Source organism: Podarcis bocagei (genome assembly GCF_964188305.1).
Source record: "Podarcis bocagei genome assembly, chromosome: 12".
Classification (NCBI taxonomy): domain Eukaryota; kingdom Metazoa; phylum Chordata; class Lepidosauria; order Squamata; family Lacertidae; genus Podarcis; species Podarcis bocagei.
In genome coordinates this window covers 58975431-58992695 of record NC_138137.1, presented here as the reverse complement: position 1 = coordinate 58992695, position 17265 = coordinate 58975431, and the positions used below count along the sequence as shown (strand labels likewise).

General features: G+C 48.3%; 2 protein-coding genes across 2 annotated transcripts in view; both read right to left on the bottom strand.

Moving 5' to 3' along the window:
* LOC308569582 (zinc finger protein 653-like) overlaps nucleotides 1-17265 on the bottom strand; it is a 99033-nt gene that overhangs the window by 3621 nt on the left and 78147 nt on the right. The gene's annotated exons all lie outside the window — the stretch shown is intronic.
* Nucleotides 8785-17265, bottom strand: part of TBRG4 (transforming growth factor beta regulator 4) — a 34279-nt gene continuing 25798 nt past the window's right edge. The window contains exons 10-11 of the mRNA XM_081163666.1: nucleotides 17113-17227; nucleotides 8785-9088 (exon numbers count right to left, since the gene is read on the bottom strand). Of these exons, the coding sequence (XP_081019792.1) occupies nucleotides 8987-9088; nucleotides 17113-17227 (217 nt within the window). The 3' untranslated portion in view covers nucleotides 8785-8986. The remainder of the gene's footprint in view (nucleotides 9089-17112; nucleotides 17228-17265) is intronic.

The following is a 17265-nucleotide window of genomic DNA, read 5'->3' as shown; positions in this document are numbered from 1 at the left end:
TTATTTAAGTGTTTAATTAAGTATTAATTAGGTAGATTATTATTATTATTTATGTACGTAAATCTGCCTTTTCTTCTTTCTTTTTTCTGTATTTTCTTCCTTTCTTCTTTCTTAATTGTTTTTCCTTTAATTTTCTTTTTGTAGTGTCATTGTTGTTTAGTCGTTTAGTCGTGCCCAAACTCCTCGTATGAGATTGTAAATTCTTTGTATGAGTGTGTAATTTAAATTAATAAAGATTGATTTTTTTTTAAAAAAAAAGGAAAGAAGGAACGAACAGGTCCTGCCCCTAGGAGCCTACAGAATCTCTGGGTTTCATTTGGGTTATAATCTATGTTGTAACTCGATGAAAAGTGTCCATTTGCATGGAATGATGAGAACCGAGGCTCCGAACGAATGACTTGCAAAATACCCGCACTGAGTTTTATGCTGACACCCTCGATCATAATCTGCCAGGGCTTGCGTGCTGCTTAGAGACCGAGGAAACATCCCATTGGTCCTTGCAGGTGTCAAGCCCGGCCTGCTGCCATGGAAACCAAACTTTCCCCTCCTGCCTTAGTCTCCATGGTGACAACGGAATTTGAAAAAAGGGGATGCTGAGAGCTGGCCGGTCACATCAATGCAAGAGGGGCAGCCTATGGGAATATTTGAGAATCTCACACACCCCTCTTCTGTTCACGTGGAATGAGAGAGAGGCTGGGAAACCTGTTTTAAAATAGTATTTTATGGGGTGGGGGAATTGAAAGCCGGGAAAGGAGTTCAGAGTGGCGTACCTAGTTCTCCCCTTTCTCGTTTAATCCCCCACAGCAACCCTGAGAGGTAGGTCAGGCTGAGAGATCAACCAGCGAGCTTCATGGCAGAGGGGGGATTCAGACCCAGGCAGAAATTAAAAGACGCCTGCTTCTTGGGAGAAAAGCAATGACAAACCTAGGTAAAGCAGCTGCTGGGTGACTTTGGGCTAGTCACACTTCTTTGAAGTCTCTCAGCCCCACTCACCCCACAGAGTGTTTGTTGTGGGGGAGAAAGGGAATGGAGAATGTTAGCTGCTTTGAGACTCATAGAATCATAGAATCATAGAATCATAGAATCATAGAGTTGGAAGAGACCACAAGGGCCATCGAGTCCAACCCCCTGCCAAGCAGGAAACCCCATCAGAGCACTCCTGACATATGGTTGTCAAGCCTCTGCTTAAAGACCTCCAAAGTAGGAGACTCCACCACACTCCTTGGCAGCAAATCCCACTTTCAAACAGCTCTTACTGTCAGGAAGTTCTTCCTAATGTTTAGGTGGAATCTTCTTTCTTGTAGTTTGGATCCATTGCTCCGTGTCCGCTTCTCTGCAGCAGCAGAAAACAACCTTTCTCCCTCCTCTATGTGACATCCTTTTCTATATTTGAACATGGCTATCATATCACCCCTTAACCTCCTCTTCTCCAGGCTAAACATGCCCAGCTCCCTTAGCCGTTCCTCATAAGGCATCGTTTCCAGGCCTTGGACCATTTTGGTTGCCCTCCTCTGGACACGTTCCAGTTTGTCAGTGTCCTTCTTGAATTGTGGTGCCCAGAACTGGACACAGTACTCCAGGTGAGGTCTGACCAGAGCAGAATACAGTGGCACTATTACTTCCCTTGATCTAGATGCTATACTCCTATTGATGCAGCCCAGAATTGCATTGGCTTTTTTTAGCTGCCGCGTCACACTGTTGGCTCATGTCAAGTTTGTGGTCAACCAAGACTCCTAGATCCTTTTCACATGTACTGCTCTCAAGCCAGGTGATAAAGCGGGTAGTGATAAAGCGGGATATCAAATCCAAACTCTTCTTCTTCTTCTTCTTCTAAAGGTAAAGGGACCCCTGACCATTAGGTCCAGTAATGACCAACTCTGGGGTTGGGGCACTCATCTCGCTTTATTGCTGAACGAGCCGGCGTTTGTCCACAGATAGCTTCCGGCTCATGTGGCCAGCATGACTAAGCCGCTTCTGGCGAACCAGAGCAGCGCACAGAAACGCCATTTACCTTCCCGCCGGAGTGGTACCTATTTATCTACTTGGACTTTGGCGTGCTTTTGAACTGCTAGGTTGGCAGGAGCGGGGTCCAAGCAATGGGAGCTCACCCGTTGCGGGGATTCGAACTGCCGACCTTCTGATCGGCAAGTCCTAGGCTCTGTGGTTTAACCCACAGCGCCACCCGTGTCCCTTATGACAAACCTAGACAGCATCTTAAAAAGCAGAGACATCACCTTGCCGACAAAGGTCCGTATAGTTAAATCTATGGTCTTCCCAGTAGTGATGTATGAAAGTGAGAGCTGGACCATAAAGAAGGCTGATCGCTGAAGAATGGATGCTTTTGAATTCTGGTGCTGGAGGAGACTCTTGAGAGTCCCATGGACCGCAAGAAGATCAAACCTCTCCATTCTGAAGGAAATCAGCCCTGAGTGCTCACTGGAAGGACAGATCCTGAAGCTGAGGCTCCAAGACTTTGGCCACCTGATGAGAAGAGAAGACTCCCTGGAAAAGACCCTGATGTTGGGAAAGATGGAGGGCAGAAGGAGAAGGGGACGACAGAGGACGAGATGGTTGGACAGTGTTCTGGAAGCTCCCAGCATGAGTTTGACCAAACTGTGGGGTGCAGTGGAAGACAGTAGTGTCTGGTCCAGGGGGTCACGAAGAGTCGGACACGACTAAATGACTAAACATCAACAACTCCCAAGTCCAAGTCCCACACTCTGAACCACGATGCCACAATGGCTCTCACCTTGCCACCACTCATGGTTGGGGCTCCTTCCCTTTGGAGAGTTCTGGATTCGAATTTCGCCACTACAATTTTAATTCAGAGCTTACAAGGACTGCACTGCTCTAGCAAGGCAGCAAGGCCACCTGCCTCTTTGTGTGTGTGTGTATTCAAGTGCTTGCTTGTCTTTGCTGTGTCTCCCTGCTATTTCCCTTCTTCCAGCTTTTGCAAACGAGGTCATTTCCATCGCGATCCCTTGATTGAATCTGACGCCGAAGCCCAGCTCTCAGTTTCCCTTTGCTTTCCACAGAGAGTCGCTCCCGAAAGCTTCTTAACCACCAGCTCTTTCCTTGCTGCAACTTAAAATCCATTTGCAAAAAGCCGTTTGCCGCCTTTATCGCACAACCACCCTGCGAGGCTGGGCAGGGGCGCTAGGAAGCTCTGCTGGTCACAGAAGTGTTGAACAACGATTGTAAAATATTGTCTAAAATGTACAAATTGCTGCTGGAATGGCATTTGAAAGATGAAGAGGTCAGGTCAGTTACAATACATTGGGCCAAGGAATTTGGGTATAACATACAGCTAAAAGAGTGGGGAAGGATTAAAGGAAGGATTAAAATTTACCGCATGCAAAGCTTTGAAAGAAAACGTGATGAAAATGATGTACAGATGGTGTATTACACCAGTGAAATTAGCTAAAATGTATAAAGCAAGTAACAAACATTGGAAATGTAAAGAAAAAGAAGGATATTTTTATCACATGTGGTGGGAATGTAAGAAAGTGAAAAGCTTCTGGGAAATGATATATAATGAGATGAAAAAGATGTTGAAATATACATGTATAAAAAAAAACACCAGAAGCGTTTCTACTTGGCATTGTAGGGGAGGATATTAATAGACAGGATAATAAACTGTTTTTATATGCAATAACGGCAGCAAGAGTATTATTGGCACAGAAATGGAAACAAGAAGAATTACCGATGAAAGAGGAACGGCAGACGAAATTAATGGACTATGCAGAATTAGACAAGGTGAAAGGAAGGATTCGAAACCTGCGGGATTAGAGATTCTCAGAGGACAGGAGTAAACGTGAATTATCTGAAAAGCAATTGTAATCAACAGATTATGCAAGAAGTTTTGTAAGGAGGACTGTGTGAAATATTGCAGAGAAAAGTATGAAGAGAACTACTAGTGAAGGATTATTGAATAGTGAAATTAATGAAATGCAGATTAAGGGATAAAGATGGAAAAACCTTCAGATGTGGTTGATGGAAGTCCAAAACACTGAAGAAGATGAGAAAATATGTTGTATGTGGGTTTTTTTGGAAATTCCATGTAAAAATTAATAAATATATATTATAGGTAAAGGGACCCCTGACCATTAGGTCCAGTCGTGGCCGACTCTGGGGTTGCGCGCTCATCTTGCTTTATTGGCCGAGGGAGCCGGCATACAGCTTCCAGGTCATGTGGCCAGCAGGACTAAGCCGCTTCTGGCAAACCAGAGCAGCGCACGGAAACGCCGTTTACCTTCCCGCCGGAGTGGTACCTATTTATCTATTTGCACTTTGATGTGCTTTCAAACTGCTAGGTTGGCAGGAGCAGGGACCGAGCAATGGGAGCTCACCCCGTCGCGGGGATTCAAACCGCCGACCTTCTGATCAGCAAGTCCTAGGCTCTGTGGTTTAACCCCCAGCGCCACCCGCATCCCTTAATATATATATATGAAGCTCTGCTGGTCCATTGAAGCGCTGGTTCTCTGTCTGAATCATCGGCCAGTCAGCTGCCACCCCAATCCTGACCCAGGAAGTTCTCCCAATGTTCTTATGACCTGGTTAGGGGTGTCAAAGATTCTCCCCTGGAGGGCAGAATTGGGCCTGCAGAGATTCTGGCATGCGTGCCAAGACATGCCCTGTCCTGCGGGCAACCGCTGCATGCGCCACTGAACATGCCAGGCACATCAGCCGCCTCTGGGCACGAACGACAACATTGGGAAGGGGGAGGCATGGAGCAGGGAGAACGGAGACCATCGCTGACTGTTCAGTTTACTGGAAAGTAAAGCCCCCAGGGCAGCAGCAGCAGCTCAGCTCCAAGAAGAATTCGCTCAGCAAATGCACTGGGTTATGTAAGCTCTTTGCACACATAGATTTAGAGCAGTCTCCAGCCAACCTGAGGACGTTTGGACCCAGGCACCTGGCATAGCTCGGCTGGTAAGAGCATGAGACTCTTAATCTCATGGTCACGGGTTCAAAACTCACATTGGGTTGGACTAGATGATCCCTAAACAGCCTCAGTCCAGTATACCTGAAGGAGCGTCTCCACCCCCACTGTTCTGCCCGGACACCGAGATCCAGCTCTGAGGGCCTTCTGGTGGTTCCCTTGCTGCGAGAAGTGAGGTTACAGGGAACCAGGCAGAGGGCCTTCTCGGTGGTGGCACCCGCCCTGTGGAACGCCCTCCCACCAGATGTCCAAGAGAAGAACAACTACCAGACTTTTAGAAGACATCTGAAGGCAGCCCTGTTTGTTGTTGTTTAGTCGTTTAGTCGTGTCCGACTCTTCGTGACCCCATGGACCAGAGCACACCAGGCACTCCTGTCTTCCACTGCCTCCTGCAGTTTGGTCAAACTCATGCTGGTAGCTTCGAGCCCTGTTTAGGGAAGCTTTTAATGCTTGATGTATCACAGTATTTTAATAATATTTTAATATTTTTTTGGAAGCCACCCAGAGTGGCTGGGGAAGCCCAGCCAGATGGGCGGAGTATAAATTATTATTATTATTATTATTATTATTATTATTATTATTATTATTATTATTATTTATTATTATTATTATTATTATTATTATTATTGTGGTCCCTTGCAGCACCACGGTTCTGGGACTCTTATTGGCCCCAGGAAGTGGCTAGGAATCACAGGTAGGGAGAGCTGCTGCTGCACTCATTCATTCATTCATTCATTCATTCATTTTACCAGGTAGAACGATGGGGGTGGAGACGCTCCTTCAGAGCCTGCCTGGTGAGCTTGCAAGACCAGGGCGACCCAATCAGATGGTTGGGGTACAAATAAAATCATCACCATCATCATCATCATCATCTAGGTGGCGCCCATAAGGACGAGATGGGCCGATTCAGCACTGTGCTGGGCCTGGGGTGACCCGTGAAAGGCAGTCCAGGACCAGACCAGAATCCGGAGGTTCTGCTAGGAGTCAGTCCAACAGAGCCAAGGCAGGACACGAGGCAGGAAACCAGGCAGGGACAGGTACAGGATCTCAGGCAGGATCTAGCATACGGCCATGTTCATAGGCGCCGACACCATGGGGCTTGAGGGGGCCCGAGCCCCCTCAAAAATTCGTTTGGGGGGGCTCCGCCCCCGCAATAATCTCCGGTGCCCCTCCAGCAGAGCGCCATCGCCGCCCCTCCCCCAGCCCAAAATGCACAGGGTCGGGCTGCATGCCTCCTGCCCTCCCTCCCGAGCAAAAGCTCCACCCACTTTATTTGCATATTCATGAGCTCATTTATTATTCATGAGCTTTCCCGGGCCCCCCCAATATTTTTTATAAGTCCGCGTCCCTGGCCATGTTACTCCCGCAACTCGGGGCGGGGTCTGACAGCCTTTTATCTTTGTCGGGGTAGCAGCCGGTCCTGATCCCCCGGCGACTCACCTCCCTGTCTCGCCTGGAGGCGAGCACTCCTCCTGCAAGGACTCAGGTCTCTCCTTCTCTCAGACCTCAGTCTCTGCAGCTTGGGAGACGTCAGTGGGTTACTTGGACTACTGCAATGCGCTCTACGTGGGGCTACTTTTGAAGGTGACCCGGAAACTACAACTAATCCAGAATGCGGCAGCTAAACTGGTGACTGGGAGCGGCCGCCGAGACCACATAACACTGGTCCTGAAAGACCCACATTGGCTCCCAGTAAAAGCTTCTTTAGGGAAGATTCAATGTTTAACAGACCACTGTATTTTAATACTTTGTTGGAAGCCGCCCAGAGTGGCTGGGGAAACCCAGCCAGATGGGCGGGGTATAAATAATAAATTCTATTCCATTCTATTCTATAAGCTTCCAGAAGATTTATTGAACCAGTATCTTAAGCTGTGAGTACACCATAGATCTAGAGTCTGTGGCTTCATTTACCGTATTTTTTGCTCTATAACTCACTTTTTCCCTCCTAAAAAGGGGAAATGTGTGTGCGTCTTATGGAGCGAATGCAGGCTGCGCAGCTATCCCAGAAGCCAGAACAGCAAGAGGGATTGCTGCTTTCACTGCGCAGTGATCCCTCTTGCTGTTCTGGCTTCTGAGATTCAGAATATTTTTTTTTCTTGTTTTCCTCTTCCAAAAATTAGGTGCATCTTGTGGTCTGGTGCATCTTATAGAGCGAAAAATACGGTAATCCCCCTTCCTAGTGATTCCTTCATTTGTTTGCTACCGTTGAGCCACCGTTTGCCATTACCCTCCAAAAACCTCTTCCATGGAAGGCGAGAGCGGCACAGAGGAAGCAGCTGTAAACAGGATCAGACCACGTGCTCAACCAAAGGAGAATTGCTCCAGAAGCTCTGCAAACGCCATCTAGGCAGTCGAGATAACCCCACCATTAATTGCTAGTTGTTGTAGCAATGAGCTCGTCTATGTTTAGATTCACTTGCTCTGATATAAGCTAATTTGCTTTGATGCTCTCCTTATCTGCGGGCTCAAGGGACTGGGCTCTCAGCCCAGAAAGCGCAGCTATCTGTAAGGTCTGAGCATTTTCCACCTACGCCTTCATCTGGGCAGGTGAAATGAGGTTTGCTGTTTTGTGTATAATGTAGGCACGTTGGCTTGGGTGCGGGCAAGCCATCTCCTTGCTGCAGTGTCCGTCCCAGGTCTGCAAAGGCTGGGAGACCTGGCAGGCTGCTTTGCTCCAAGTCTACACCTTTCTTTAATAAAGCATTCGAACGGGCCATTCTGATGTTTTGACATCCTCTTTTGGTATCCTTGCACCCAGCCACTCCTGGGAGAGCTACTTTGCGGTTGAAGGATGGGTGGCGGCTAACAGATTGGGGTTGAATCCTGACAAGACAGAAGTAGTGTTTTGGGGGGACAGGGAGCGGGTAGGTGTGGGGGACTCCCTGGTCCTGAATGGGGTTACTGTGCCGCTGAAGGACCAGGTGTGCAGCCTGGGAGTCATTTTGGACTCACAGCTGTCCATGGAGGCGCAGGTCAATTCTGTGTCCAGGGCAGCTGTTTACCAGCTCCATCTGGTACGCAGGATGAGACCCTCCCTGCCCGCAGACTGTCTTGCCAGAGTGGTGCATGCTCTGGTTATCTCCCGCTTGGACTACTGCAACGCGCTCTACATGGGGCTACCTTTGAAGGTGACCCGGAAACTACAACTAATCCAGAATGCGGTTGCCAGACTGGTGACTGGGAACGGCCGCCGAGACCATATAACACCGGTCTTGAAAGACCTACACTAGCTCCCAGTATGTTTCCGAGCACAATTCAAAGCATTGTTGCTTACATTTAAAGCCCTAAACGGCCTTGGTCCAGTATACCTGAAGGAGCGTCTCCACTTCTATCGTTCTACCCGGACACTGAGGTCCAGCTCCGAGGGCCTTCTGGCGGTTCCCTCCCTGCGAGAAGCCAAGGGAACCAGGCAGAGGGCCTTCTCGGTGGTGGCGCCCGCCCTGTGGAACGCCCTCCCACCAGATGTCAAAGAGAAAAATAACTACCAAACTTTTAGAAGGCATCTGAAGGCAGCCCTGTTTAGGATTGCTTTTAATGTTTAATAGGTTATTGCATTTTATTGTTTTGTTGGAAGCCGCCCAGAGTGGCTGGGGAAACCCAGCCAGATGGGCGGGGTATAAATAAATTATTCTTATTCTTATTCTAATAAATGGCAACTAGGCATTCCGTTTTGGCAACTGTAGTCCTGGTTTAAGGGAGCCATTTGGCGCCTAGCTTATATATATATATACACTGCCTGCCGCCTGGGAGACCAAAAGGCTTCTTTCAACACACGGATTCCAAAGCAACTCTCTTTCATCAGTCAGGCCAGGAGAAGAACAGACAGCCGAAAGTGTGACCTGGACTGTACAATAGACCATTTATTCAAATGCACATCTATATACATGGATGAAGAGGCCCCCTCCATGCGTCCAGAGATGCTCCCGGCCACTTCCCTTCAGAGCATCGCCAAGGTGGGTGTTGACGAGGACAGGCAGAATCCCTCCCTCCCAGCAGTTAATCCGGCAACTGCCCTTGTGAGCGCGTGTGTGTCTCCTGTTCTCCCTATTTTGCCATTTCTTCAGCCACTGCCTTGCCCATCTTGTCTTTGAGGTAGGCTGTCTTCTGCCACTCCGACTTCAGGTCAAGCCATTCGTAATAGGGAACCTGCAACAGGTGGAGGGGAAGAGAGAAAGAGGATGATGATAATAATAATAATAATAATAATTTATTATTTATACCCCGCCCATCTGGCTGGGTTTCCCCAGGCACTCTGGGCGGCTTCCAACAAAGTATTAAAATACAGTAGTCTGTTAAACATTAAAAGCTTCCCTAAACAGGGCTGCCTTCAGATGTCTTCTAAAAGTCTGGTAGTTGTTGTTCTCTTTGACATCTGCTGGGAGGGCGTTCCACAGGGCGGGTGTCACCACCAAGAAGGCCCTCTGCCTGGTTCCCTGTAACCTCACTTCTCGCAGCAAGGGAACCGCCAGACAGCCCTCAGCGCTGGACCTCAGTGTCCGGGCAGAACGATGGGGGTGGAGACGCTCCTTCATGTATACTGGACCGAGGCCGTTTAGGGCTTTAAAGGTCAGCACCGACACTTTGAATTGTGCTCAGAAACTAGGACAGGCCTCAGCTAGAAAAGCCCTGCCAGGCATTGCATCTATTCCTGGGCAGAGAAGATCAGCCAAAGATTCTCATATTCATTTATGAAACATCAGTTCTGTATTTGTTCAGAATCTGTTCAGTATTCAGGCATTTCAACAGCAAGCAACATAACCCAGTTAAAAGGTAAAGGTAAAGAGACCCTTGACCATTAGGTCCAGTCGTGACCGACTCTGGGGTTGCGGCGCTCATCTCACTTTATTGGCCGAGGGAGCCGGCGTACAGCTTCCGGGTCATGTGGCTAGCATGACAAAACCACTTCTGGCAAACAAGAGCAGCGCACGGAAACCCCGTTTACCTTCCCGCCGGAGCGGTACCTATTTATCTACTTGCACTTTGATGTGCTTTCGAACTGCTAGGTTGGCAGGAGCAGGGACTGAGCAACGGGAGCTCACCCCATTGCGGGGATTTGAACTGCTGACCTTCTGATCGGCAAGTCCTAGGCTCTGTGGTTTAACCCACAGCGCCACCCGCGTCCCTTATAACCCAGTTAGTATCACATAATTGCACTCGAGTTAAAGAGGTTTCTTTAGATATTGATAGATGGGAATCATTAAACCCCAGCCTTTGGGGAAGAGTTCATATACGCCACTCCCTCGACTGGCATGGCTTCCAGACTGGGTTGTGTCTGTGCGTGACACAGAGTGTTTTCCTGATCAGAAGCGCTTCTCCGTGAGCATCTCGCAGCCACCTTGGCTTCTACGCACGTGGGGATTATCCAGAGTGGTTCTGAGCCAGTGGGGCTGGCAGGGAACTGTGCCACGGTCTACCCAGACAGCCGGCCAGCAATAATCTCTGTCCCCTTCCACCCTGGTGACTCTCAATGCCTCAACTTTCCACCCAACTTTGTACAAACAAGCGGCTGGCCGGCACCTGGAGGAATGAAAGTCGGAGGATTGGTGGGCCGTGGGAAAACGCAGTTGAGTCGGAGCAAACAGATTAAGGGCTGAAACATTGATGGCCGGAGGGTTAAGCGGCCTCACACAAAAACGGTGTTCATTGGCAGGATCCAGAGACAGGGACGGGCTGCTGTTTTCAGCAGTTTTGGGAATCAGAGCAAAGCACATGTGCTTTTTGCTTTTTAGATAAGCCTGTGGTGACCTCAGATATGCAGATGACACAACCTTGTTGGCAGAAAGTGAGGAGGAATTAAATAACCTTTTAATGAGGGTGAAAGAGGAGAGCACAAAATATGGTCTGAAGCTCAACATCAAAAAAACGAAGATCATGGCCACTGGGCCCATCACCTCCTGACAAATAGAAGGGGAAGAAATGGAGGCAGTGAGAGATTTTACTTTCTTGGGCTCCATGATCACTGCAGACGGTGACAGCAGCCACAAAATTAAAAGACGCCTGCTCCTTGGGAGAAAGGCGATGGCAAACCTAGACAGCATCTTAAAAAGCAGAGACATCGCCTTGCCAACAAAGGTCCGTATAGTTAAAGCTATGGTCTTCCCAGCAGTGATGTATGGAAGTGATGTATGGAAGGGAAGTAATAGTGCCACTGTATTCTGCTCTGGTCAGACCACACCTGGAGTACTGTGTCCAGTTCTGGGCACCACAATTCAAGAAGGACACTGACAAACTGGAACGTGTCCAGAGGAGGGCAACCAAAATGGTCAAAGGCCTGGAAACGATGCCTTATGAGGAACGGCTAAGGGAGCTGGGCATGTTTAGCCTGGAGAAGAGGAGGTTAAGGGGTGATATGATAGCCATGTTCAAATATATAAAAGGATGTCACATAGAGGAGGGAGAAAGGTTGTTTTCTGCTGCTCCAGAGAAGCGGACACGGAGCAATGGATCCAAACTACAAGAAAGAAGATTCCACCTAAACATTAGGAAGAACTTCCTGACAGTAAGAGCTGTTCGACAGTGGAATTTGCTGCCAAGGAGTGTGGTGGAGTCTCCTACTTTGGAGGTCTTTAAGCAGAGGCTTGACAACCATATGTCAGGAGTGCTCTGATGGTGTTTCCTGCTTGGCAGGGGGTTGGACTCGATGGCCCTTGTGGTCTCTTCCAACTCTATGATTCTATGATTCTATGATTCTATTCTAAGTGAGAGCTGGACCATAAAGAAGGCTGATTGCTGAAGAATGGATGCTTTTGAATTCTGGTGCTGGAGGAGACTCTTGAGAGTCCCATGGACTGCAAGAAGATCCAACCTCTCCATTCTGAAGGAAATCAGCCCTGAGTGCTCACTGGAAGGGACAGATCCTGAAGCTGAGGCTCCAGTACTTTGGCCACCTCATGAGAAGAGAAGACTCCCTGGAAAAGACCCTGATGTTGGGGGAAATGGAGGGCACAAGGAGAAGGGGACGACAGAGGACGAGATGGTGGGACAGTGTTCTGGAAGCTACCAGCATGAGTTTGACCAAACTGCGGGAGGCAGTGGAAGACAGGAGTGCCTGGTGTGCTCTGGTCCAGGGGGTCACAAAGAGGCGGACACGACTAAACAACAACAAGTGGTGACCCCTGAACTTACACATTCAAAGTGCAAATTTGGGGATTGACCTGAAAGAGCATGCAAGTCCTAGTGCTGTGTGTCCTGTGTGTTCGTTGTTCTGTATGGGACAATGACAATAAAGATTATCGTATTGTATTATCGTATCGTATCGTGACACGGCTCTAATTGTAGAATCACAGACTTGGAAGGGACCCCAAGGGTCATCCAGTCCAACCCCCTGCCAAGCAGGAATGTTTTGCCCACTGTGGGTCTCGAATCCACAACCCAGCCATTAAAGGCTCGTGCTCTCCCAGTCCAGGGCTGTATGATCAGCAGCCTCACATGATACATTTTTATTGACTGCGTTTATATCCCATCGTTTTCCTTCAAGGGGCTCAAGGCGGTGTACACGGGTTTCCCCGCTCCCCAGGGTTGCCGCAGAGATCAGGGGAAAGACCATGTATGCTGCTTGGAGGAAAAGGACAGCAATGAGCACATAGATCAGGGTTGCGTAAGTGGACAATCACCCACCTCGCCTCTATCCTCACAACAACCCTGTGAGGTAGGGTAGGGAGATATAGTAACCCTGTATGGACGGCTGGGATAGCTCAGTAGGGCATGAGACTTTCAATCTCAGGGTTGTGGGTCTGAGCCCCACGTTGGGCAAAAGATTCCTGCATTGCAAGGGGTTGGGCTAAATGACCTCCAACTATATGTTTCTACAGTTTGAATCCATAACATAAGAACAAGACTCTAAAATTGCTCTGATCTGCTCGGTCTCACACACAATTTCTGCCATCCTTCAAAGTAGGAGAAGCGGGAAAGCCTCTCCCGGTCTGCCCCACGGAGGACCTTAAGGTCCATAAATAGCAACACCCTAGTGGTCCTGGGCCCTAAGGAAGTTAGATTAGCCTCAACCAGAGCCAGGGCCTTTTCAGCACTGGCTCCGGCCTGGTGGAACGCTCCCTCTCATGAGACCAGGGCCCTGCGGGATCTGATTTCTTTCCGCAGGGCCTGTAAGACAGAGTTGTTCTGCCTGGCCTTTGGCTTGGAATCAACTTGATCCCCTCTTTCCTTTTCCCTTTCTCCTGTGATGGAACTCCTACTTGGGGACTTCCCTGGCTTTTTTCTGCCCACGTAGGACCAGTCTGGATAGTTAGCCTTGGTGAAGACTTGATGTTTTCATCCCCAAAAAAGTTTTTGAGTTTCTACTGAAATGAAGCTGTATTTTAATGTAGTATTTTAATCTTGTTTTTTAAGTTGTATTTCAATCAATTGTTTTTATACCTGGTGTTAGCCACCCTGAGCCTGGTCTTGGCTGGGGAGGGCAGGATATAAATAAAATTATTATTATTATTATTATTATTATTATTATTATTATTATTATTATTATTATATTTGTCCTAATGCTGGCAAGAATAACCCAAGAACATCTGGGGCCCTCAAGCTGAAGTTAAAGGGCTGTCATTTGGAAGTTGGAGCAAGCTTGCTTTCTCTTGCTCTGGAGGGTAGGACTCGAACCCAGGGCTTCAAGTTACGAGAAAGGGACTAAACATTATTACAGTGGTACCTCGGGTTACATACACTTCAGGTTACAGACTCCGCTAACCCAGAAATAGTGCTTCAGGTTAAGAACTTTGCTTCAGGATGAGAACAGAAATTGTGCTCCAGCGGCATGGCAGCAGCAGGAGGCCCCATTAGCTAAAGTGGTGCTTCAGGTTAAGAACAGTTTCAGGTTAAGAACAGACCTCCGGAACGAATTAAGTACTTAACCCGAGGTACCACTGTATTATGAAAATGCTCTGATCTGCTCTGTCTCACACAACAGCTCCTGACATCCTTCAAAGCAGGAGAAGCGGTCAAGCAGTCTTCTTTGCAAGACGGGAGTCAATTTATCCACAACCGCCTTTGCCAACGGGGTGCCCTTGAGTTGTTCTAGACTGCAACCCCCAACAGGACCAGCCAGCATGGCTGTGGTGCACTGCTGGGGGCACCAGGTTGGCAAAGGCTGATCTGCAAAAAGCAGACACACACAGAATCACAGGGAAGGCAGTTCAGCGCGAGCTCAGTCAAGGCTATACAGAGCAAGCGGGGGCCTGTTGAAGGGTGCCTGGCCTGGGCTCCCCCTCCCCTCCTGGCCCCCAACGGGGTGGGGGGGAGGCGTCAACTGTGTCTGCATCCGACATCTCTCCACCCCCCACCCCCCTTTGGCCTTTCCTCCAAGCTGCCGGAGAGCAGAGCAGGGTGCCGAGGACTGCAGAGCTATAATTGCTTCCAAGGAGCTAAATAATGTATGATCGCTGTTTGAGTGCAGCCTCTGCCCCCCCCTCTTCCCCCCCACCCCACCCCTGGAGCCCTCCAGCGGGCAGCCTGACGCCAGAGAGGAAGAGAGAGAGAGAGCGGTCAAGAGCCAGGAGGAAAGGCGGCACTCCCCCTGCTCCAAGCCACTCCTGGGGAACTGGGGCGAGCGGACGCAGGGCTTTCCGCCATTCCCTGGTGGGGGGGAGAACAGGGGAGGGGCGCAGAGCAGGGGGGGGAGTGCTCCAGTCATATCTCCATCCTAAACTGGGCAAAGGCAGGCTGCCCCCCCGCCTACAATAATCCTGCCCACCATGACACAAATCAAGGGCATTTGCATATGCCCTTTTCTTTTACTCTTGCTAGAAGCTTGGCCTTGCCCTCACTGGTTCTGGAAGGCTCCTATAGAAGGGTCCCATATGCACAGAGACTTGGCGCCTGCCCATTAATTAATTAATAATAATAATAATAATAATAATAATAATAATAATAATAATAATAATAAATTAATTTCATTTACACCCTGCCCTCCCCAGCCAAGACTGAGCTCAGGGCAGCTATACCAATAATAAAAAGTTGATTAAAATACAACATTAAAATGCAGCTTTTTCGCATCGTTCAGCCATTGAGGTCCAGCTCCGAGGGCCTTCTGGCAGTTCCCTCCCTGCGAGAAGTGAGGTTACAGGGAACCACGCAGAGGGCCTTCTCGGTGGTGGCGCCCACCCTGTGGAACGCCCTCCCACCAGATTCAATGAAATAAACAACTGTCTGACTTTTAGAAGACATCTGAAAGCAACCCTGTATCGGGAAGCTTTTTAAGGTTTTAAGTTTTATTATGGTTTTATATATACTGAAATTTACCCAGTCAGATGGGTGGGGTACAAATTGTTGTTGTTCTTGGACCACAAGGTGAACATGAGTCAACGGTGTGATGCAGCAGCATAAAAAGCTAATGCTATTCTAGGCTGCATCAACAGAAGTATACTGTCCAGATCAAGAGAAGTAATAGTACTGTGGTACCTCTGGATGCGAACAGGATCTGTTCCAGAGCCCCGTTCGCATCCAGAAGCGAACGCAACCTGCATCCGCGCATCTGCGGGTCACGATTTGCCGCTTCTGCATAGGCGAGTGATGTCATTTTGACCGTCTGCGCATGCGCGAGCGGCGAAATCCGGAAGTAACACACTCTGTTACTTCCGGGTTGCCGCAGCACGCAACCCAAAAATACTTATCCTGAAGCTACTTCAACCCGAGGTATGACTGTACTGCTCTATTCTCCTTTCGCCGAACTACATCTAGAATACTGTGTCCAGTTCTGGGCACCACAATTTAAGAAGAATATTGACAAGCTGGAAGGTGGGCAGATTGAGGACGATCAAGACGGAGGGCAGTATACAAGGGTCTGGAAACCAAGCCTTATGAGGAACGGTTGAAGGAGCTGGGCATGTTTAGCTTGGAGAAGAGAAGAATGAGAGGTGAGACAAAGGCCATTTTCAAATATCTCAAGGGCTGTCCCGTGGAAGAGGGAACAAACTTGTTTCCTGCTACTCCAGAGGGGAGGAGCCAAACCAATAGATTCAAAGATTGACAGTAGAGCGGACGACCTCAGAAGGTCTAAGGGAGCTGGGCATGTTTAGCCTGGAGAAGAGGAGGTTAAGGGGGGATATGATAGCCATGTTCAAATATAGAAAAGGATGTCACATAGAGGAGGGAGAAAGGTTGTTTTCTGCTGCTCCAGAGAAGCGGACACGGAGCAATGGATCCAAACTACAAGAAAGAAGATTCCACCTAAACATTAGGAAGAACTTCCTGACAGTAAGAGCTGTTCGACAGTGGAATTTGCTGCCAAGGAGTGTGGTGGAGTCTCATACTTTGGAGGTCTTTAAGCAGAGGCTTGACAACCATATGTCAGGAGTGCTCTGATGGTGTTTCCTGCTTGGCAGGGGGTTGGACTCGATGGCCCTTGTGGTCTCTTCCAACTCTATGATTCTATGGTGATGGACTCTCCTTCGTTGGAGGTTTTTAAATAGAGGTTGTGTGGTCATCTATTAGAATTTTTTTTAGCTGTGATTCAGATGCAGGGGGTTGAATCAGACGGCCCTTCCAACTCTACAATGATTCTATGAATTGTTGGAGGAAATGTGGAGTGATGGGAACATACAGTCTTATGTGGTGGGATTGTCCGTCAGTTAATGAATTTTGGAAACAGATTGGTATAGAAATATCGGGAATTGTGGGTAGGAAGGTGAGAATATCTAAATTAATGGTTCTTATTAGTCTGAGTAGCACACAGTTAAAAACAAAAAAGGAATGTAAATGGGTAAAATTGATAGTAACTGCAGCCAGACAGGTTATAGTGACTAATTGGAAAAATGCAGAAGAGCTAGGGGTGAACCAATGGAGGGAAGAACTGAACAATATTATAATTTTAGAATATCTAACTGTGAAGATACACAGAATGAAAGGGTTTAAGGTCAGTGAGAAAGAGGAGGATTGGTTTGAGAAGATATTGCATTATTTGGGTAGGTCTGTATAATTTGGGGCAATTAAAATGTTAAAAGTTACATAAACCTTGTGGGTGGAGGAGTGTTAACGTATATAAAATTGTACATATGGTTGATTTGAATATGTTATTATTGATTACGTATACCCAATGTATCAGCTGCCTGGGGGGGTTTCACTGTGTGTGTTTTGGTTGTTGGTAAAAAATAAAAATATTTAAACATTAAAAAAAAGAGAACATGGAGGAATCGCGGAATTCACCCACCCACAGCCCAGCAACTCACATCAACAACCAGGAAACCGGAGGCTTGGACGTGGCGTCGGGCCATTGCGAAGCGCCCCAGCAGGTCTTTGCTCCGGTTGCTGAAGTTTGGGAACTCCCATCCGAGAAAGGCGAGCCTGCAAGAGAGTTTGGGGTGGGAAGGGGAGAGAGAAAA